Consider the following 21984-nt stretch of genomic DNA (forward strand, 5'->3'; position numbering starts at 1 on the left):
TTTTAATTAATAGTGTTTATAAATCCAGAATAAAAATATTATGATGTTTAACTGTTATTTTAGAACTAAAAAAAAAAAAGAGTTATTCTCGAAATAAACTATGGCTTAGTCACTACTTGGTTAAATTTAAGTTGGAATATTTTTAATTTAATAAAAGTAAAACGAAAAAGTGGAACTATAAGATATTCATTATAAAAATTTAAGTTCCTTAAAATATAATATATATGAAGTCGAATCGCTTGTCACAATGCTAAGTAGGAAAGCTAAGGTATATAATATATAAGGTGGTTATCTTTCCATTATACGACAATCCTATGCATCACCATGATCATGTGATTTTGATGCTTACCATGGGACATGGATATGCCAAAGGAGATCTCCATCCCTATCTTTCCCTCTCTAAGATTACGTACACTTTTGAGTGGATTTGCGGCTCATGGTGGGGATGATGTCTTCATCTCATCCACCGTGATGTAATGATGGCATCTTGATCTACTGGGAAAACATTAAAAACTATGTTAGCCATCAGCATAATCATTCATATATAGATTTAAAAATTATCCAGAGTTCTCCAAGGTTGTCTCTCTTGTTTATTTATTTGGTGAATAATCAAACAATCACGTGGTGATCACCAGTAAAAGTTGCCTTCTAACTTTAAAATTACATAAAGTTGTTGATGAGATTTATACAAGCACATTCATGCATGCATCATAAGAATAAAGTTATCAATAGACCAAAGAATAAAATACATATAGATGCAATCAGCACTTGTGACAGTAAAAGTTTATGCATACATACACAAAAACATTTGGATGTCAAGTTTATAGTAGTAAATCTCTACTTTATCCAGTCATTTGAACAATAATTTACAATACAGGTAGAGCTACAGACATATTTGTGCTTTTGAAATCAACTAGTTCAAAAATAGAATCTTGAACAATGAGCCCAGAAACTCAACAGAATTCATATGAGATTCATAAATTAAAAACAATAACAAAATAAGTAGAGATACAAATATTTTCAAATTTTTTTACCTTGAAAAGGTGAACTTTCTTCTTTTGTGCTCAATTTTAATACCAAGAATCAAAATATACAAGTTAAAGCTGAGGGTTAGCAAAAACTGATGCAAAGCAGCTGCTACAATCATATCAAAACCTAAGGTGGCTGACAAAAGGTCACCCCATGGATACACCTCACTGAATGGCTGATGACAAAGAAAAGATACTGCTCCAAAGTTGTGAGGTTCAAAAGAGGATCAATAGACTTGGCCCCCCCAAACACCATCACATCACATGTGAGTTGTTGGCTTTCTTCTGTAGATTGATAGGACAAAACTAAATAATCACTTCAAATTGAAACTTGAAGGAGCCCTTCTTGTGTGGAAGGCAGATTGCAGCAATCCTAAAGTGCAAAGTTGAGTCATGATCACCCACAAATAGAAGGTGCCATCTAAACAATCATCCCACTTAAGCTTTCTACCTTTCTTAGTCTCAAATCCCTCAGCCTATTGAAAATGGCTTCAACCTTCCTTTGCTAATAAAGCAACTGTAAAAACATAACATCTGCAGTGAAGAAAGTTCAGCAGTTCATAAATGTGGCATACAGGATAACCTAATTGATGATTTACTCTCTCTTCTTTTATTTTCCTTTTTTCCTCTTTTTCCTCACATGGTAGGGAAAAGGAAGAAAAACTTGTGCAGGGTGCAACAGAACTTGTTAAAGAGAAAAATGCAGAGACAGAAAGTAGGATAGAAAAGCTAGTATACAGAGTAGCTCACCTTATTAACCAAACAATACTAACTTAAACCTAGAATAGCTTGCTCTATATTATATCTGCAGGCAGTATCACAATTGCAAAGACAGATAAGCTGTTTGGATATTCTTTTAAGATTATTATGAAGTACAAAACAATCTAAGAACAGTGTAAACCTTAAAGCCAAGAGAAGTTTAAATTGCTCCTAATGTATTCAGTAGCAATGACAATGCACCTAAGTTAATCATAAATGAGAATACAAAGTGGGAGCAAAGAGAAAGCAGTAATAGATATAGAAAATTAGTACTATCCGCCTTCACTGGAATAAAGTACCATCATCTTCAATATAATATAATCCAGCAACAACACTTTCACATTAATTAACTGAACTCGCACAGTTCACCACATCTTTCAGATCCTTCCTGTGATACCTTGTCTTTCATTTCTTCTATATAGTTACAATGTTACATACCGCAAATCATTGGTCCATATGATTTTCTATATAGTAGATATCAAAACAACTGCAAACATAGTCATTAAGTAATTCGTGGACAAAGATATTATACAATACAACATAAAGTTTAGTTACTTTAGTATTCCTACAGTATTGGTTTTCATATTTACAGCTGGAATGTTATGCTAATAACTAATCCATTTTCATCTCTACCACTTACATAGTTCTACTTCCCACTTACATAGTTCTACTTCCCACAGAGTACTCCTGGCAGTAGGATCACAATACACCACGGGTGTCCCAGCAAATATTGAGTAGTGTGCCTGCATCAAATAAAGCCTCAAGCAAATGGATACAAGCCCCCTTGCAATGGGTTTGAAGTTTTGGAAGTCTAGTGGGCCATCTGCAGTAGGCCCACCTTCAACAAAGAAGTGTCACCCAAAAAGGGAAGAGACCCAAGGTGGAAAAGAAAACCACATTGGCCATTTAGAGTCATCATACCCACCAACCTACTCTGCCAAAAAGAACCAAGGATCCAAACTTTTTGCTCGTGCAGTGCGTCTTTTCTCTCAAAGTGCTCCATGGCACTTGATAAAATTGTGGGCGTCTCATGCCTATATTGACTAGGTCTGGCATCCTTTCTTCCATCCAATTCTTTCATGGGTGCTCCCTTGTGTTATCTTTTCATGGCAGCCTTCTATTGCCTCATAGAGGCCCACTCTTATTTCTCTCAGTAGAAGACTATGTCTCTATATTTGAAATTTTTTAGGGGCAGAGAAGATTCAAGGTAATAAGACTGCAGGCAGAGCACCAGAGGAAAGGGCTCTTCCACTTGATGCTGGCAATGAGCATGTGGTGGGATAAATCATGTATTGTTCTCAGGAATTGTGCCAGATGGAAAGAAAGAGCAAAAAGGCTAATGCTAACAATAATTGGATAGCCAGTCATGCTACTCACTTTCAGTTGAAGACAAAATGAAAAAGAACAACAATATTAAGTACACATAATTCTATATTTTGTTGTAAAACATGCTTGGATATTTGGCAAAATTAGAAAATAATTCATGGTCTTTAACAGGAAAACATACATAGTAAAGATTAGGTATCAGTCTCATGGATAATAAATAGAGTAGTTAAATAAACCACTCGAAAGGTTCTTCAATAACTTCAACAAACAATAGTACATCAATGTCTTTACTCTACATATTGAATTCATTACAGATACTCAGCAGAAAATCCTTCCACTTTGCAAGTACAGGGAGTCCATACAGTTACAGAGAAGCTAAACACAAGATGAAAAATTATACTGATTACCAATTTATGAGCAGGAGAACAGTGGAGGTGATTTATAGTGATTGACTTCAGCAAGTACATGCCCCAAGTTAACCTAACATTCAGCGAGTTGACAAAAATTGCTGCAAGCAGGTCCTGCATCAATGACGTATAGCTTCAGAAAATTTCACTTCACCAATGATTATAATAATCAAATTGGATAAACAAAGAGTATATTTTATTTATTGCAGTGCGTAGAACTAAATGAGAAACCTGGAAGAGTTAACAATGTTATATCAGCCACAAGTTTGTCAAAATGGAAGTTCCAGCTGAAGTAACATCTTTATAAAACATCCATATTGAACTCCGCTTCATGCACCGCCTAAAATTGAATGGCCTACATATTCAAATTATAAAAAATAAATTGTGCAACTAAAACTTTACCTTTCAAATTGTAAGAGAAGATTTAAATCTTACTCCAATTAAGAGAAGCTAGCTGATTATTTACATATAACAAAACTTACTACCCAAGTATTCCACAAAATGGAGTCCAGTAAATTTTGCATGTAATAACCAGAAGCTCCAACCGTGTAGTTCACTTTCATTATGAACTAATTCATTGTAGATCATATTTCACATTGCTAAGATAGAGGCCACAAGCAGGTGCCATAGGACTTGCAGCAGTTATCGTCTTTGCCTTCAAAATTCTTTCAACTGCATCAAGAGTAAAGCATGTCAATACATTCTTAGGATTGGAAAATGAAAATTCAGCAAGAACTTGTAAAATTAACAAAATCAAAACTGACCGTCATTAGTTGTCAAGTCCCCAGTCCCAACAGCTTTCAAAACGCCAACCATCAGCCTTACCTGAAAAAAGATCACATTTCAGAATGAACTCAAGATTAAACAACTTACATTTTATATTAATTATCTTCTAGGGGGAGTCTAAAAGCAATATTACATTTTAAGTATACTGCATTTTTTTTCTTTCAGTTTGATTAACTGAGTGTTTATAGATAATGTAACGTGAAAAGTTTCTATAACTTGTCAGCCTAATATGACGCCTTCCTCCAATTTGGATTCCTTGAATACATAATTGTGTTAGCCCAAAGATTATTATTTCGAACTGTAATTTACCTGCCCTTGAATAATTGCTTCTTTAAGGACAGCAGCCATCAGAATAGAAAGAATTGGAATAGAAGCAGTGACAAAAGATATAGAAAGCCTATGGCTTGATGGAGGTAATAGTGCATAACAGTGCTTAAAAGTAACCATGTCGAATGTCAATGACTGACCACCCAAGCCTGTCAGAATCTTAGGAGAACTTACTTCTCTGCATACAACCCTGAAGTTAATAGTCATATTTACCCTTGTTTTAGGATTAGCATTTCGACTAAAAAATCCTTTCTGGTGATAAGAAAAGGAGATACAATTTTCCACAGCTTCATACTTCCAAAAGTGTAACAGAGCAATGCATTTCCTTAAGAAGAAGACTATAAATTGTGAACATATGAGTTGAGTATCCATATTTAAAGAGTATTCAACTCCACATCTGATATCAACTCCAATCTTGAAACCACGACATTCTAACGGAAAGCAATTGAAAGCAATAGTTTCTGAGTAAGGCTCTTAAACCCAAGCAAGCCCTTAAGAGTTAAGATTAAGAAGAGAAAATATTTCTACAAGTAGGGAAAAAAAATCCAACACTGGTATTTGACCACTTCTGCAAGAACACCAAAGCAAGCTATATAATATCAAATAAAAGAAGATAGAACCTGGTGGTAAAGAAAAGAGCGGGCCCTTGCAGTAATAACATAGCAACGATGCCTTGATCTCTGCCCAAATTCTTGAGGATTCTTAGTGCCACACTTTTTCATGGTCACGTCAGAGGAATTAGAATATCCACTAGATGATTCCACCTCGGATATCTTTGAAGAAACAATAATTTCATCCGATGACTGCATATCAGAACGCTCCAGAATTGATGGAAAAAACAGATACGGAAGTACTTCAGTAACACTAAGCTCATCCAAAGTTCTGATAGGAGATTTTGCCTGCATATCACATAATCATATTATTATGTGTCCCCTACCATCAAAGTACATCATATCTAGCTTCATTGATGATTTCTAAATTGACGGAAACAAGTAAAAAAAAAGTTTTGAATATTGACAGAGAAAAAGGTCAGTTAAAGCATTGACCTTTTGAAGAACTTGGGTCTTCAAGATTATATTTCCTAACAACCATCCGGTCCATCCCATTCTTAAAATATAGGAAAAATTACAAATTGTCCCCCTTGTAGTTATGTATAAAATCAAACTACCCCTTGAACTTTTATTTGTATCATTTTGCCCATTGTGGATTAAATTAATGTGAAACTATTAACTTTTCTATCCAAACAAACGAAGAAAGTACAAATTATCATAAATACCTCTATGGTATTAAACTCTTAATAATCTTATTGTTAGAGTAAATATGAATCTTCTACTCATATTTTTAAGATAATTGAAAATTTTCTTCTATGATCATATATTTAAAAGAAGGTAATTATGATAGTCAGATATTAATTAAGATTTGAGGCCTGTAATCTTAGATTAGAGAAGATAGAAGAGACTGAAGGTGCATTTTATTTTTTCAATTTAATGGAAGGAGAATAGAAATTCTAATGATTTTAATATTTATTATAGTGGGAAAATTCTCTCTAATAAAATTTAAAATGTTTCTTATACTTTCTCTATTATTTCGGATGAAAAAATTAACAATTTCACATTAGTTTAAAGAGAGTCAAAGTGATGCAAATGAAAGTCCAGAAGTAGTTTGATTTTAGGCATAACTAGGGGGGAATTTTTAATTTACCAAAAATATATATATAATATTTTCAATCTATGGACTTATATCTCAATTATCCTTTTAAGGTCTTACAAAATTTTGCCAATAGAGTTGACTACAAATCATAATGGTAATCAAAAGAGAGAAAACTAAGATACAATGGACAATATCAAAGTGTACCACAGTGACTTCAAAAGAGAGAAAACTAGGGAATATAATTGTAGTCAAAAGCCAAAAGCATATGAACAAAGAAGAACCCACTTTTATGTCAATTTGACTTCACATCAAACTAATAAACAAAGATAAATAAGAAGATAAAAGATGTTCCATACAAGGACTTTTCATGGTGCAATTACACGAAGTAGGTCAAAGTGTTTAAATAACAAGCAAAAAGGTTAGATCTGGAAGTCTCAATACTTTAGGGAAAAAAAGAAACCTGGCATCCAGCTGCTCGAAATGAACTAAAATCATGATGGCCAACAAGTATATTGCACGCTTTCTGCATCAAAACCATTTGTGATTGAATCAAAACTGGAAAAGATCCTATGCAGTAATCCATTTAGTGAAAGGAGAAGAAAAAAAACCTTCATAGCATTAATATCTAGATCCTCTGGTACATGCCAACTTCGGTCTTTCTCAAAGACGGACAAAGACTCCGGTCCAGAAAGTAAACGGTAGTGGTATCTGAAAGAATCAGAACAATTTAACAAATAGCATCACAAGTTGATTGTGCCTATATCTGAAGCGAATCTCTATGGCCTCCAAGAAATCATGACTATACCAGGAAAGAAATATAACAACATTCTCAAAGTTGTCTCTTTCAAGTATGTAAAAAAGGCAACTTCACATGTAAAAGTGCATCTATTTACTTACGTACGCTCTAAAGCCCTGAATCTAGCATGAAAGTCTGCTGGAACACATTGAACATCAGTCACCATTATGTCTCCTTCATTCTTCTGCCACATACCCAAAAATATAGCATGAATTTGTTATGATCCAGTGAGAGATTGAAGGAAAGTAACAAAATTGAATGGAGACATTCATGAACCACAGATGTCAAATGCAAAATGTTCACATACATCAGATCTTAACAGGTAAGAAGCATGAAAATGCACCTGCATTGAGTGCTATCTATATCTAGTTCTCAGGAAAAGGGGAAAAAATGAGTTGTAGAGTGCTGAAAAAAGAGTTCAGATTCCACAAATTGGTCAGTGAATGGATTATTAGTCTTAAAGTCAATAACAAATAGCCCAACAAATCATCCATCTAGAGAAGATATATGGAATACAAACTAACCTGTAAGAAATGGTTCACAGCACGTCTGACAACTCCAGGTTCATGTGGTGGCAGCTGCATATTTGCAATATGAAAGAAATGAAAACGTAAGATAATCTACCACCATTGCAAATACTAGTGCAGCAATTTTTAAAAAATAAATAAAAGGGCACCCCCATTCATATTCTGTGGATGGGAGGACAATCAAGCACAGTTAGTTGATAACAAGTACGGCAGCAACAATGTTAGTGTTAGACATAACATTAAGAGATAAAATGAAGTCCAATCTGTGTTAAATAAACATCAAGGACCTTATGCTTATTTGATATGCAATTATGTATATACACGACAATTCAATCTTCTCAAAAGAGACGTGCAATGACATAAAATGATTCTTAGTTATGTAATAAAGAATCAAAGGTCAATAACAAACCACTTCACCAGGCTTCCTTTTACTAATGCGCTCCACATCAACATGGCATACATTTGATAAAGCATGCACACCTGCATCCTGGATTATAAAGATATCATGTCATGTCATATCAAGGACGAAAATTTGTTGGACAGGTACAGTAAATAGCCAAGGGTTGCAAATTGAGACCTTATATGTAGCAGGATCTAAAAACATAGAGATAAAATCAATGATCTTATCACACATTACATAACTTCCAAGTACGTGTGTGTGTGTGTGTGTGTGTGTAGCAATCAACTTATAAAGATTAAATTGATGCGTGAATAAGGTGAGTACTCACTTCAGCATAAAAATATGAAATCATCACAACTTCCAACAAGACCACAATCTCTAATCATTCATAACAAACCAAAAGATGATAAAAAGAAACAAGCAATCGAACCTAGTAAATCAGATATAGAACGAATGAGGACAAAACAATTATCCAATATTTGCAACCAAACATATATCAACGCAATCACTTGGCATTTTATATAGCACATTTACCGTCCGGCTAGAGCAGAAGATCGATACTTCCTGTCCAATAAACTTATGAAACGCCTCCTACATGTATCATCAGAAACGCTGGAGTTAGAAAACAATCGCATAAATTTCATCATTAAATAAAGCGTAGCCTCTCAAAAATCTGACGTTTTTATCTCTATGTATCAAGATCTAGACAAAATCCAAAGAACAAGAATTAGATAGGAACAAAAACCCAACGATTGATTCTGTGAGCCCAAGGATGGGTTATAGAACCGTGACCAAATAAAGCGTAGAGCCGAAAAACGTGACATATCCCTTTTTTAAGTATCAAGATCTCAACAAAACCAGGAAACAGAATCGAATAGGGAGAATAACTCAAAGTCACAGTATCGAGGAGATCGAGCAGGCACCTCAAGAGCACCAACGACGGTTCTGCAATTGGGCTGCTTCTGGGATCCCGAGAACCGGGTCCCGATGTACTCCACCGCCACTAAATACCTCTGCACTCCAGGGTTTTGGCTCATAACAGCGGTTCCTTCCTCCTCGCTATCGAGAGAGTCCTCTGTGGCTTCTTTGGACAGAGATCTCGAGGTCTTGGCGGGCTTCGCGTATTCAGATGGGAGATCGAGAGAGCGCTTCTGTTCGGAGACCGAGGGAGAGGGTGCTTTCGAGTAAGACGAGAGATTGGATTCCTCTTCGTTCATTGCGGCATGGGAGGAGAGCTCTCGATTGGGTAGGATCGAAGGGTTTTGCGAGGGTTTTGTTCGTAGCAGCGGCCTTTTAAATCAAGAGGAGGAAAGAAGCCGCCGTCTCGACAAGCTTATATTTAGGGTAATTTCAAATTACCCCTTGTTTACTATTTTTTTTCTCACAATACCCCCCCAAATTATTAATAATTTTATTATTTGAATAACTATGAATCTTTTTTACCCAATATTTTTTTTAAATGATTAAAATTTCTCATTCTATTGTTATATATTTAAAGGGACGTATAATTTTATATTGTGATAGTTGGATGGTAACAAAGATATATTGAAATTGTATTTTATTTTAAATAGAGAAGAAAATCAATTCTATTAATATTTAATAGGCAAATTAATAATTTTATATTAATATAGATCACAACGAGGCAAAGTGGTATTTAATAATAATTATAATAATAATAATAATAATATTATTATTATTATTATTATGGAATTAGTTCTAATGTCAACTTAATAGTTCAATCAGTCGTTCATCTAAGAAATTATAAATACTTTCAATTCAAAAATGATCTATCAGGATTAAAGTTTTTATCTAAATAGGTTAGCTGACTCAAATATAAATATACTATCATAAACATGAGTGTAGTAATTTTATTTATAAAACAATATTAATATAATAAAATCAATTATTTTGAATATAGTTAGTAAAATTGAATGTTTATAATAAGAGGGTTTTTTTCGTGCAATAGAATTAATTCTTTATCAATAAATTTGATGAAGATCTAACGGTTAAGATCTTTAAGGATATAATAGGAATGAAAGATATTACCAGTTCAACAGGTAATTTTTTTTAGATATATAATCTTGCACATTATTTTTTAACAATTATATTATCTTAATATTTTATTAAGTAAAAGACATATATATCATTAACCGAGAAGAATGTATATATATCAAAATAAGAGTATTGATGTCTTTTATAATTAACTTGATGAAAATTTAATTACATTTTATCTTTTTGATTATTTTTTATTATTTATAGATATCTTCCATTAGTTTAAGATTGATTTAAATTAAATTTTAATAGATAGAGATAGAGAATTATATTTAAATTAAAGTTTATCTTCAAATAATCAAATTTAAATTATTTAATATTAAATGATATCCCCTATAATTAAGGCATAATTATATTTAAGAGAGAAATCTTAACGAAAGAAGAAAAAAAACGTGTAGCTTTCTTCCGTACGGTAAAGTTAATTGTTTATTAATCACTTTGATAAAAATATAATGGTTAAGATCTTCAAGGGTATAACAAGAAAATTGGGAAGTAAGGCACACGTAATTAATCTTCTTAACTAATATACTCTTTTTTTTACATAATGTGATTTTGGAACCGGTACAGGATATGAAAACCGGCTATTATAGCCGTTTGATTAAGATTATAATAAGTATTAAGAATCACTTTTTGAGTCAATAATTAAAACTGCCATCTCTATCATTAGGCATTATTTCACCGTATTCACTATGGCACCTATATCGACCACTACATATTATTTACTAATATAAATAATTTTAACACTAACCTATTTGGGTACATTATTCTGTACTTTTATCTCTAGACCTACTTTGACCAAAAATTCTGGTAATATATATATTTCTGGAATTATCTCTTCGAAGTATTCCTTATCTTATACTGTTATTTCCTCTTAAATATAAACCATACAGTTGTATCTATTAGGAGGTGTATATATATATATATAAAAATAAAAGAGTTAAAAATATATTTTATTTTGGACTAAAATTATTTATTACTATCCTTCTTAGTATATAATTCTTTTTATCCTTAAACTTTATATTTTACCTCTGATTTGAACAACAATTATTTTACCATCCTTAAGTTTTATTTCATGTTACTAAATCAATTTTCTATTATATACATATTTATTTAGCAAAAATGAGGTTTATTATATTTATTTTGTAGTCTTTATTAGCAGCATTTATCTTTGCAATAAAAACAAAGTTCAGAAGCTTAAAGTGCATTTAGTCCAAATTATATGAAGTAAAAATATATTAATTCTAACTAAAATAAATAACCCTTCCATTTCATTTAAGTAGCAAATAAAAAAATAAAAAAATAATTGCAGTATAGATAATATTAAGAAGATCAATTATTGCATCACGTAGTAGATTCTATCCCTCCTAACGATAAGCCTTTCTATCTCATCAATCAACGTACCAACCCAAAAATATTAATAATAATAATAAGACGTAGCATGCACGGCATAATCGGAGACGTTTTAATTACCAAACAACCCTCACCTCATCTCTCAAACAACTAAACTGCCAAACTGCACCGAGACGTTCAAATCGAAGAGGGGCACTCTCGTTATAAAGTACAAAACCGTGGGTTATGTTTTAGAATTTCTCATTAAATGCACTACTTCTATCTTTTTGAGCGAGAGGACGCGATGAGGAAATCTTTGACGCCTAGGGGATTCGGGAACGGCTCGATGAGGGGCGGCAGCGGCGGCGGAGTGCTCTCGAGCTCGCCGGAGAGACGGCGAGGATGGAGGGTTACGGCGAAGTCGCTGCCGTGCTCCGGCGAGTTCGCCGCCTTGGGGCTGACGCCGGTGGCGTCCAGGGACGACGTCAAGCGGGCGTACAGGAGCCTCGCTTTGAAGGTAAGTGGACGGACGGACGGACGGTCGAGATCGTCCGGTCGGGTGGCGATTGTTTTAATCTCGAACTCATCGGACGGTGGGGATCTGATCAACGTGGAGTTGTTGTTTTCTTTCAGTTCCACCCTGATGTGATGAGAGGGCAAGAGAAGGAGGCGGCTTTCAAGGAGATTAAATCCGCTTACGAGGTAATAAAATCCTTTTCGAATAATTACACTCTGCCCTCTCTAAACTATTATCAAATTTTAAGTCGTATGGTAAAACAATAATTCGTTAAAAATAATAATTCTTGGGAAGCTAAGTATAATTTACTCAAAATTTTATTAATTGTGAGTTTGGATATTTTATATAGGGTATTTTATAAATCATACCCTAGGTTTTACCTATTTTATGATTTACCTATTAATATCGATAAAATCACTAAAATACCCTTACCACTATTTTTTTCAATCTTTGCCTCTCTTTTGAAGAGAATATGAATAATTTAGATATTTATAAATTATTTTATATATTATAATGGAATAATTTTTTATTGATACTCTTAAAATTAAAAGAGGGTGTTAAATAAAAATTATATAAAAAAAATTAGGAGTCAAATTACAAAAGTTTTAAATATGGAGTGTAAATTATAAAATAGATAAAATATAAGGTGTGATTATAAAATTCTCTTTTTTTTATTTGGTAGTATGAAAATTTTACGTAGAGCATTTAAAAGGATACAGCAAAATAAGGAAGTGAAGCATTATCCTCCTTAATAAACTTTAAGAGATACTACATAATTACTTTTAGGCCCTTTAACAAATATTTTACTTTTATTTTAGAGCAAAGAGAAAGAAAAGGGGAAATTAAGTGTGAGATGGTTATTTAAATTTTTTATGTTGATATTGTCGAATAATAAGAGATATTACCCAATCGAGAAATTTAAATTATCAATAAATAAATAAGATAAATTATATAAAAATAAAGTATAATTTAAGAATCTAAATGTAGTTAATTCAAAAGTTAATAGCACTATATTTGAAATATAGTCGAGACCATCTTCTAATGGTTGAGAATCAATTTAACTAGGTGAACAATTTTTAGGTTAATTGCATTTAAATTATTGGCCATTTTACTTGTAGACCCTCTGATTTATTTTTTAATATGTTTAACTATCTAATATCTATCTTACACTTTTAACTTCATTGATCACAATTAAGGCTTTTAAACTGAAAATAAATGAACGGACCAATATGAAAATGAAAGACAATGCAAGGGTCAATGTGTAAAATTTTATGGGAAACTTGTTGTGATATAGTCGTATGGTAATGTATGGTAATGTGGACAGAGCTTGATGGCCAAGTTTGAGGAGGAGAGCCAATCCACGGCAGAAGCATTCGAGGATGAATGGGACGAGTGGGGCGAGTGGATGGGCTTTGAAGGTGGAATCCCAGTTGTTTATAATCCTACCTAAGTTTGATGGGGACCATGTCATGCAATTTGTAAAGTTTATTTACGTTTCAAAATAGAAAAAAATAAATTGTAAAGTTTATTCCAACCATACATACAATTATTATTGAAATTATTAGCAAACGTATTCGAGAATATTTATATTTTTTAGAGAATTTTATAAATTACAAAACCCTATATTTTATTTATCGTGATTCGCACACCGTTTTTTAAATTTTTTGTAATCCGATTCCTATTTTTTTTATAATTCTTATTTAACACTTTCAGTTAATTTAATTTATACTAGCAAATAAATATTTTTTATAATTTATAAAATAATTTATAGATATCTAAATTACTCGTGTTTTCTTTAGTAATTTGATCAATATTAGTTAAGATATTAAATGAGAATTATACAAAAAAAAGAAAGGTCTGGTTTACAAAATTATTAAAATTACGGTATGAATAAGAAAATAGATAAAATATATAGTGTGATCAGTAAAATACTATTGTTTTTATAATATTTCCGATGTTTGTTTCACATATAACTAGCGTAGAATTGTAACCAAGAGCTTGGTCGATGTATAATAATGCCAATTTTATATGTCATCAAAATAATTTGATTGATAAGAATTGAAAAGGAAAAAATAAAAGGAAGAGGGTGTTCTTTGCACAATTTCACTCACGAGCATGTCACGTGATCTTTCCGGCTATATAAAAATTTCCGTCCTCGCTACTCCCTCCAAAACCCCCTCAGCTAGCTCTCCTCCTCTGCTCTGCTCTTTCGTTATGGACATCGACGAGGCCGAGACGTCGGCGGGGGAGGAGGGGGCGCCGACCGTTGATAGGGCGGTGGATCCGCCTCCGATCCGGCGTCTGGACGAGGCGGTGGTGAATCGGATTGCGGCCGGGGAGGTGATCCAGCGACCGGCGTCGGCGGTGAAGGAGCTGGTGGAGAACAGCCTCGATGCCGGATCCACCTCCGTCTCCGTTGTCATCAAGGACGGCGGCCTTAAGCTCATTCAGGTATCCGACAACGGCCACGGCATCCGGGTAAGTTTCCGAACCCCAAAACCCTCGAATGGAGCTCTTCAGCAAGTGGATTTTGGAGAACGTGGAAATTTAAGTTTCCCGCCAATTTTTGACTGTTTTGTATAATCTTTCTTATATCTCATTTTCTGGTTAGTTTTGTTTATAATCTTGTAGTTGGATAGGGTTTTATTTGTGATTCTTTTGTTGTTGTGGTATATTTTGAAGGGTATGTATGCCAAACACCCTCATTATTATCATTGCTGTTGTTGTTTTGGTGGTTGTTTAAGGGACACTTTAATGTATTTCACGTGGTAACTTCTAATATTGTATTTTTATTCGAACAGTTTGAAGATTTACCAATATTATGTGAAAGACACACAACATCAAAGTTATCTGCATATGAGGACCTACAGACAATTAAGTCAATGGGTTTTAGAGGGGAAGCTTTAGCCAGCATGACATATGTTGGTCATGTCACAGTGACAACAATAACAGAAGGTCAATTGCATGGTTACAGGTATGCATCTGTTATAACATACGCATACCCTTTGTAATTGCATTGTTGGCTTATCCGAACCTCTTCTTATTGTAATTTTGTTTACCACACAGAGTCTCTTACAGAGATGGAGTAATGGAGCATGAAGCCAAGCCCTGCGCTGCAGTTAAAGGAACACAGATAATGGTTGGAAATTTTAAGCATTTCTGATAATTTAATACTTTAGAAGTGCATAGAAACTATCTTTGTTTATTACGTTGAAGATCTTATAAAAGAAGAATTTTAACTGCAAAGCTCCTTTCTATGTAGGTTGAAAACCTTTTCTACAATATGGTTGCTCGCAGAAAGACGCTCCAAAATTCCAATGATGATTACCCTAAGATTGTAGACTTGATTAGTCGGTTTGCAATCCATAATATTTTCGTGAGCTTTTCTTGTAGGAAGGTCAGCAAGCTTTCGTGCTTCCCAAGTATGACTAGAAATCGGATTTTATTTAATGTTACTCTGTCTGAACTTTTTGCCGTATCTTCTATATAGCATGGTGCAAATAGGGCAGATGTTCACACAGCCAGCACATCTTCAAGGCTGGATGCTATCAGAACTGTTTATGGCATTTCTGTCGCTCGTGATCTGATGGAAATAACTGTTTCAGATGACAGTCCTGCTCGATCAATCTTCAAGATGGATGGCTTCATATCAAATTCAAATTATATAGCAAAGAAGACAACGATGATTCTTTTCATTAATGGTATGTAAGCATCTGTACTAGTGGATATTTTAGTAATAAATGATCTGTAAGAGTAATTGAAAAAATTGAGATTAAGTCGTAAGTTAATTTACCATGATGTATCAAGTTTCTTTTTATTTAAAGAGATTTTAGGAGGTTGAAAGTACCACAGCTAAATAGTACTTTACAGGATACCGAACTACTGTATCTGATTTGGAGATGAAACTTGAACAATTTAGTGTTCTGTTTAGTCAAAGATTTAGAGCAAGCTCAATCACTTTCTCCTAAGGAAAGAACAAAAAGTGACTAATCATGTGAAGATGAACCATGAAAATATCAAATGTTCTATTGAACAAATTCTTGTAGTCTTTTTGTTAAATTGCACCAAAAATGGCAACAAGGTTCCTTTTGTTTTGGGAAGATGTTTTTTCTCTGTACATGCTCAAAATCTTTGATTTCAGATAGGTTGGTTGAATGCACTGCGTTGAAGAGAGCCATAGAAGTCGTCTACGCTGCAACTTTGCCAAAAGCATCAAAACCTTTCATCTACATGTCAATTAATCTTCCATCCGAGCATGTCGATGTGAATATACATCCAACAAAAAGAGAGGTATGCTGTAAGATCCGAGTGAGCAAATATAGTCCAGAAGATGAAACATTGAATTCTATAGAAAAATCATTGTTCTTTTAAGAGGTTTGCTTTTCGTTCTTTTTCAATGTTAATCCAAAATATTCAGACAAAATCTTAATTAGGCCAAGTTACTAGAAGTTCATCTAGTTGATTTTGATATGGCAATTTGTAGGTAAGCCTTTTGAATCAGGAGAACCTTATTGACACCATCCAAAATGCAATTGAGTCAAAATTGATGAACTCTAACACCACAAGGACATTTCAGACTCAGGTAATTCATTACTTTATTGCATAGTCTTTGACATTGTTAATAGGTGATAGGGAGGTTTCTCTTAGACAGTAATAAGTTTGTCGGAAACAATCAATATATGATAATAGCCCATGCTTTTTGAGTCTTGTTTAGTGAGCCATTAGATTTCTCTACTTTTTACTTGTCTTAACGAGGAACAAGATGTTCATCATCATATCATAAGAACCTTTTTGCAATTTTATGTTCATTGGCATTTCATGTCGTTAGTAATTTCTTGTGCACTTCACAGGCCATAAGTTGCTCAGTAGCAAGCCAGTTTAGTGCACGAAAGGAAGCAGAAAATAATATATCCACATCTGGTATGTGCAACAGCCCTTTCCCATTTACATCATCCACTTTGGACGTGGCATAGCAGTTTATTTGTCACAAAATTGCCAAGTTATTGCCATATGATTTTTTTTTTTTTTTTTGGTATCATCTAGGTTCTCATCATAATTCTATTTTACAGGAACAAAATCTCAAAAAGTCCCAGTACATAAAATGGTGAGAACTGATTCACGTGATCCTTTTGGAAGGCTACATGCTTACTGGCAAAGTGAACCTAATTCACAGCAGGAAAAGAAAACTGACCTTGCTTCTGTGAGGTAGAACTTTATTCAGTTAAAACTTTGCTTTTTCTACTTTATGTGCTTAGTTTTTTCATGTAGTCAATAAGTGCACCTATCAAAAAGAGTCACCTTCTACTTAATTTTTTTATCATTCTCTGTGATTGCTTGAGAAAATGCCACCTATTGGCATATAATCTTTTAGGCAATGTATACACTTTTACGGTAATATATCAGCCCTTTTTCTAATTGGCTTTCAGAATATGGAATCTAAAACACTTGCACTTTGATGTCGTAAGTTTCTTATTCAACTTGTTACAATGCTATCAGGACTCTTCATTATTCTTGTTTTTACTGGCAGCAGTGTATGAGTTGCAAGACTATGCCTGTTTTTCCTTTTGTGCGTCTTAAAGGGAATTTACCTGTTAATTTTCATTTTATTTATGTGGTCATGTTGGTGTTATTTCTCTTTTTTGTTGATTGCAAGAAATGCTATAAGATCAAGAAGGAATCCGAAGGAGTTGGCAGATCTAAGTAGCATTCATGAGCTTCTTAGTGAGATTGATTGCAACTCTCATTCTGGTTAGTTGATGTCATACATAAGCTCAAGTTTTTCATGTCTTCATTGGGTTCGTGAATTTGTTTCTGTCTGATCTGTTCTATTTTTTTTTAATCTGTCTTATCTGTTACTCATCAATATAGGTCTCTTGGACATTGTCAAGGACTGCACATATATTGGACTTGCTGATGAAGTTTTTGCATTACTTCAACACAACACTCATTTGTACCTCGTAAATGTTGTAAACATAAGGTACGTAGGTGATTATTTGGTTGTTGTTGTTTCTTCCTTTTTCTATTTCAGCTTATTAGAACTTCTGTGATCATCTCACTCCCCAACAAAACCAAGGATATAGTTAGTATATTTCTCACTTGTGAAAGTTACTTGGAAAAATTTGTTTTGATCACAGAATTGCTGTGACATTGTTTTCCTTGTCATGCTTGTTGATTTTAATATCATGTGCTCCTCATATCAGTAAAGAACTCATGTACCAGCAAGTGATACGCCGTTTCGCACATTTCAACGCCATCCAACTTAGTGAACCAGCACCACTTCAGGATTTATTAATGATGGCACTTAAAGAAGAAGATTTGGAGTCTCCGACTAATGAGAATGATGATCTGAAGCAGAAGATTGCAGAAGTAAATAGTTTTCCTTTTACAAGTTCTGCTTTCATATATATTGAAATTTTGCCATGTTCCTTATGTCTTTATCAAGCTGAAGCCTGAAAGGATAAGTGGATGGATTTATTGACATATTTCTTTCAATATCTATTAAATAGTACAATGATATGTTCTCTTAAATAACAATTTGTGTGAAGTTCATTTGTAAGACAGTGTGTACCGACCTGCTTATAAATTGTTCTAAATAAATTAGTTATCTAGTTAACCTAGAGATCAACTGAGCGAACTCCAGCATGCCTTCCCTCAGCAGTACGCGCAGTTTGATAGTAACTTGATCAGCCCTGTGAATATAACTCAATTTAAGGAGAGCGCTTATATTTTCCCTGCATTTGGTCTGATTACTTAAATGTCAACTGTCATACCATTCTATTGGTTAACTATTATATTGTGCAAGCCTAGGAGGCTTATGTTTGGAGCTTATATTTGACTACTACAAACTATGAATACCTTTATCATGTGTTCCTGCATATACATGTAAATATGAAACGGTTGGTTTGTTTTTTAGTGTCGGGACATATATTATACATGCTACTTTAGTTTAAGTTTCACTATCCTATCTCACTATCCTGCATCTTGCATATGCATGCAAATATGAAAGGGTTGGTTCAATCTCTCTTTTAGTGCTCATGTATTGAAATTCTGGTTTGAATTGTATCTGTTCATATAGACCTTAAATAAGCTTCTCAAAACCTATTAAACATCTGAAAACACATTTAGTTATAGATGATATAGAAACTGAAAACAAAATGTTATGAGAATTAACCAGCATATAATACTGTAAGAAGTGCAATATTATAATTCAAGATCATCCTTACAGAGATTTTTCTAACTCATATGTTCTACTTAAATATAAAATATGTTTTAGGGTATGATTCAATTATGTTACTTTCTGGTTACCCTTTATAGTTCAACCAGATAAGGCATTCTATTAGAGTAATCGTGTATATAGGATGTACTATGTACTAACATCTATATGGTTTGCTGAAATACGTTGCTTCCTATTCTTATTGCCTTTTGGCAGATGAACACTGAGCTGCTCAAGCAAAAAGCTGAGATGCTTGAGGAGTACTTCTGTATAAATATTGATCAACAGGGTAATCTTACGAGGCTTCCTGTTATACTTGACCAACACACTCCTGATATGGACCGACTTCCAGAATTTTTGTTAAGTTTGGCAAACGATGTAGGTTTTCTATGCTGGTCTTTTAATCTCTTAAAGGATTTTATGATTTTATCTTCATATTAATTTGTCTTGTTTACTTGACTTCATGCAGTAGAGAAAATAATTTGCTAACAAGATAAGTACTTGGTTAATTGAATTTGAATATTTTCTCTATGGAGATAGAGAACCGGCACTCTCTATGTGACCATCTACCTTAAATTCCTGTAGGAAACATTAATGCGTTTACTGTATTCCTTCTATTTAATTTGCATATTATGAAATCTTACTCATGATATCATTTGCTTCTGGTTAAAAGGTTCATGAACATATTATTGTAGTTGATACATAATGTCTTCCAATCTTCTAATATTGCTGTAATGGGAAAAGTATTTCTTCCAACCTTGTTACGTTTTGGAATTGTACTTTCTAACTTCTCTTTTCCTACATCTTAGGTTGATTGGGAGAATGAGAAAGAATGTTTTGAAACTGTATCAGCTGTTCTTGGAAATTTCTATGCCGTGCATCCCCCCATTCTTCCAAATCCGTCAGGCAGTGGGATTCAGTTCTACAAGAAAAACATGGACAAGACAACTAGTGTTGAAAATGTAGAAAATAGATTGGCTAATTCTGGTGAGCTAGTTTGTGATTATGTAATATTTTCTCTAGTTCCCGACTGATATAAGTTTGTGATAAGAATCATAAGATTGCATACAAACAGTGCAAAGTTGCAAACCATTGTTGACAATATGACATCAAGAAAAGCAGCCTCACAATGCGTGCACCATGAGTGGACCTTGTGTCTGTTTTTAATTAAAAAATTTATAGGAGAAGCTGTAGAAATTAATTTCTAATGAGTTTTATAAGGAAAAATGTGGCATGATTTGAGGTAATAAATATTTTTATTTGTCATCTGGTTTCTTAGTACTAATATAACTGGTGTTATAGAACTTCAATTTTTAGATGGTTTTTAGTAGTTTCAAGTTTCAAGTGATTGCTGAACTGCTATATACTATTAACCACCACTATATACTATCATTTCCTTCTATCAGAACCTGCCCATTCTTGAACTTCTCTAATATGCACCGCAGATGAAGTTGATGTCGACCATGAACTACTTGCTGAGGCAGAAACAGCATGGGCTCAGCGTGAGTGGATCATTCAACACGTCTTATTTCCATCCATGAGACTTTTTCTTAAGCCTCCAAAATCAATGGCACAAGATGGAAGTTTTGTTCAGGTTGTTCTCATCTCTGTTCAGTATACTGATTTAATTCTATGTTTTCTCTTACTATAACAGCTTATTGTCCTCGTGACTTCAATATATGGCTGTATCTTCTAACGACGTAGTTTTCAAACTTAGTTCATCCTTCAAGCCATGAAGTTTGACCCCCTTATACTAGGTTCATCTGTCAAGGGTTATAAATATTATAAAACAGTATACTGATTGTTCTTACAAATATACTGTCTAAAACAGGTGTTCTTTCACTATACAGTCATCCTAGTGTGACATAATTGGATGCCTTATACCATCGTTGAAGTTTCTTTCTCTAATTTTTGCATTCATGTCCACTTGAAAATCACCTAATAAACTTGGAATATGGATGATTCTGCTACTCCTTTGTTAACAATTATGAATTGTCTTGATGCGTTTCATGATATTTAACAGGTTGCTTCTCTGGAGAAGCTCTACAAAATCTTTGAAAGGTGCTAGTTTTCAAGCAACAAAAACAGCGATATGCAACCAGCGAATGAAGTTTTCGCAGTGATATAAGTGGACCCATGTACAGTTGGGCAACCTATTTCTGAAGTTAAGGCCTTGGGAGTTTCTACTTCCTTTTTTATTCTTTATACATATGTCCTTTGCTGTCTTCTTCTTGTAAATGCCTGTAGCTCAGTGCAGCATGAACAATTTTCTAAAAGATGACACATCTCGTCAACCATTTATCCCACAGGATGCCAAACAGGTCATATATACTACCTGCGAGGTCCTCCTTAGCTTCTCTTTGGAGGGAATATCATCTACTTATATGTAGGAGCGCAGTTGCTTTGCTTAGGAGTGGTTGTTCCATTCTTCATTGCTTGATCTTTTCAGTTTATATCTTATTACTCTCCCTTATTATATCTTTGCCATTATGCTTTTGAGAGCCATAATTTTCTGCACCTTAATCAATTGGAGTTGCAGTATTGGTACACAATTTGGTAAACTACTAGCTTCTCGTTGGCAATTTATCTGACATTTTCACGAGATTCGTGTTTCTGCGGTGAAGATGAGTGACAAGTACTGCATTGATTTTCTTGGATACTGATTGCTGAACTTGCACAGGTGTTCTTATTTCTTGGGCAACAAAGTATATCTTTAACTCATTTTCCCATGGCTGAGTTATTAGTAAATCTTATCAACAAAAGATAAGGTTATTAGTAAACTTAGTTGTCAAAGTGTATCTTGATTTTCCTTTTCTTATAGCAAGCTTCCTATATTGCCAACTACTTTTCTTTCTTTTCTAAGTATC

General features: G+C 33.7%; 3 protein-coding genes across 12 annotated transcripts; 2 read left to right on the forward strand and 1 right to left on the reverse strand.

Annotated features, from left to right (window-relative positions):
* Positions 1-114: 114 nt before the first annotated feature.
* LOC140758401 (uncharacterized) lies at positions 115-9295 on the reverse strand. Of its 9 annotated transcripts, XM_073094546.1 has the most exons (14): positions 8930-9295; positions 8541-8597; positions 8016-8093; positions 7604-7657; positions 7181-7263; positions 6892-6991; positions 6744-6806; positions 5254-5532; positions 4285-4345; positions 3956-4192; positions 3752-3875; positions 3521-3634; positions 1480-1562; positions 992-1401 (listed from the first exon to the last, which is right to left on the reverse strand). In XM_073094546.1, exons 1-10 carry the CDS (start codon positions 9221-9223, stop codon positions 4095-4097), a joined length of 1167 nt encoding a protein of 388 aa, XP_072950647.1. In that variant the 5' UTR covers positions 9224-9295; the 3' UTR covers positions 992-1401; positions 1480-1562; positions 3521-3634; positions 3752-3875; positions 3956-4094. The 9 variants fall into 9 exon arrangements, with proteins under 9 accessions (XP_072950645.1, XP_072950644.1, XP_072950647.1 ...); XM_073094544.1 differs by lacking the exons at positions 992-1401; positions 1480-1562 and adding an exon at positions 115-495; XM_073094543.1 differs by having other exon boundaries at positions 989-1562.
* Positions 9296-11678: 2383 nt separating this feature from the next.
* Positions 11679-13366, forward strand: LOC140780162 (uncharacterized). Its single transcript, XM_073125549.1, has 3 exons — positions 11679-11904; positions 12021-12089; positions 13229-13366. The coding sequence occupies exons 1-3, from the start codon at positions 11692-11694 to the stop codon at positions 13352-13354; spliced, it is 408 nt and encodes a 135-aa protein (XP_072981650.1). The 5' UTR covers positions 11679-11691; the 3' UTR covers positions 13355-13366.
* A 6-nt stretch (positions 13367-13372) lies between these two features.
* LOC140780163 (DNA mismatch repair protein MLH1) lies at positions 13373-21527 on the forward strand. Of its 2 annotated transcripts, XM_073125551.1 has the most exons (16): positions 13373-14382; positions 14706-14878; positions 14971-15043; positions 15167-15301; positions 15395-15605; positions 16046-16194; positions 16388-16486; positions 16755-16824; positions 16974-17109; positions 17558-17652; positions 17773-17881; positions 18105-18270; positions 19334-19495; positions 19927-20104; positions 20563-20711; positions 21141-21527. In XM_073125551.1, exons 1-16 carry the CDS (start codon positions 14020-14022, stop codon positions 21183-21185), a joined length of 2313 nt encoding a protein of 770 aa, XP_072981652.1. In that variant the 5' UTR covers positions 13373-14019; the 3' UTR covers positions 21186-21527. The 2 variants fall into 2 exon arrangements, with proteins under 2 accessions (XP_072981652.1, XP_072981653.1); XM_073125552.1 differs by lacking the exon at positions 19334-19495.
* Positions 21528-21984: the final 457 nt, after the last annotated feature.

The sequence above is a fragment of the Typha angustifolia genome, chromosome 3 (assembly GCF_048772165.1).
Source record: "Typha angustifolia cultivar Huaian chromosome 3, ASM4877216v1, whole genome shotgun sequence".
In the NCBI taxonomy this organism is placed as follows: domain Eukaryota; kingdom Viridiplantae; phylum Streptophyta; class Magnoliopsida; order Poales; family Typhaceae; genus Typha; species Typha angustifolia.

What these genes read in the sequence shown, in the direction of transcription:
- LOC140758401 (XM_073094544.1), bottom strand. Translation starts at nt 9,223, where the DNA reads ATGAACGAAGAGGAATCCAATCTCTCGTCTTACTCGAAAGCACCCTCT. An exon ending in CTGTGAACCATTTCTTACAG is followed by an intron (nt 7,264 to 7,603) that starts GTTAGTTTGTAT and finishes GGTATGTGGCAG; the next exon opens with AAGAATGAAGGAGACATAAT. An exon ending in TAGATATTAATGCTATGAAG is followed by an intron (nt 6,807 to 6,891) that starts GTTTTTTTTCTT and finishes GTTTTGATGCAG; the next exon opens with AAAGCGTGCAATATACTTGT.
- LOC140780162 (XM_073125549.1), top strand. Translation starts at nt 11,692, where the DNA reads ATGAGGAAATCTTTGACGCCTAGGGGATTCGGGAACGGCTCGATGAGG. An exon ending in ACAGGAGCCTCGCTTTGAAG is followed by an intron (nt 11,905 to 12,020) that starts GTAAGTGGACGG and finishes GTTTTCTTTCAG; the next exon opens with TTCCACCCTGATGTGATGAG. An exon ending in AGATTAAATCCGCTTACGAG is followed by an intron (nt 12,090 to 13,228) that starts GTAATAAAATCC and finishes TAATGTGGACAG; the next exon opens with AGCTTGATGGCCAAGTTTGA.
- LOC140780163 (XM_073125551.1), top strand. Translation starts at nt 14,020, where the DNA reads ATGTCACGTGATCTTTCCGGCTATATAAAAATTTCCGTCCTCGCTACT. An exon ending in CAAGGACATTTCAGACTCAG is followed by an intron (nt 16,487 to 16,754) that starts GTAATTCATTAC and finishes TGCACTTCACAG; the next exon opens with GCCATAAGTTGCTCAGTAGC. An exon ending in TGAAGCAGAAGATTGCAGAA is followed by an intron (nt 18,271 to 19,333) that starts GTAAATAGTTTT and finishes GCCTTTTGGCAG; the next exon opens with ATGAACACTGAGCTGCTCAA.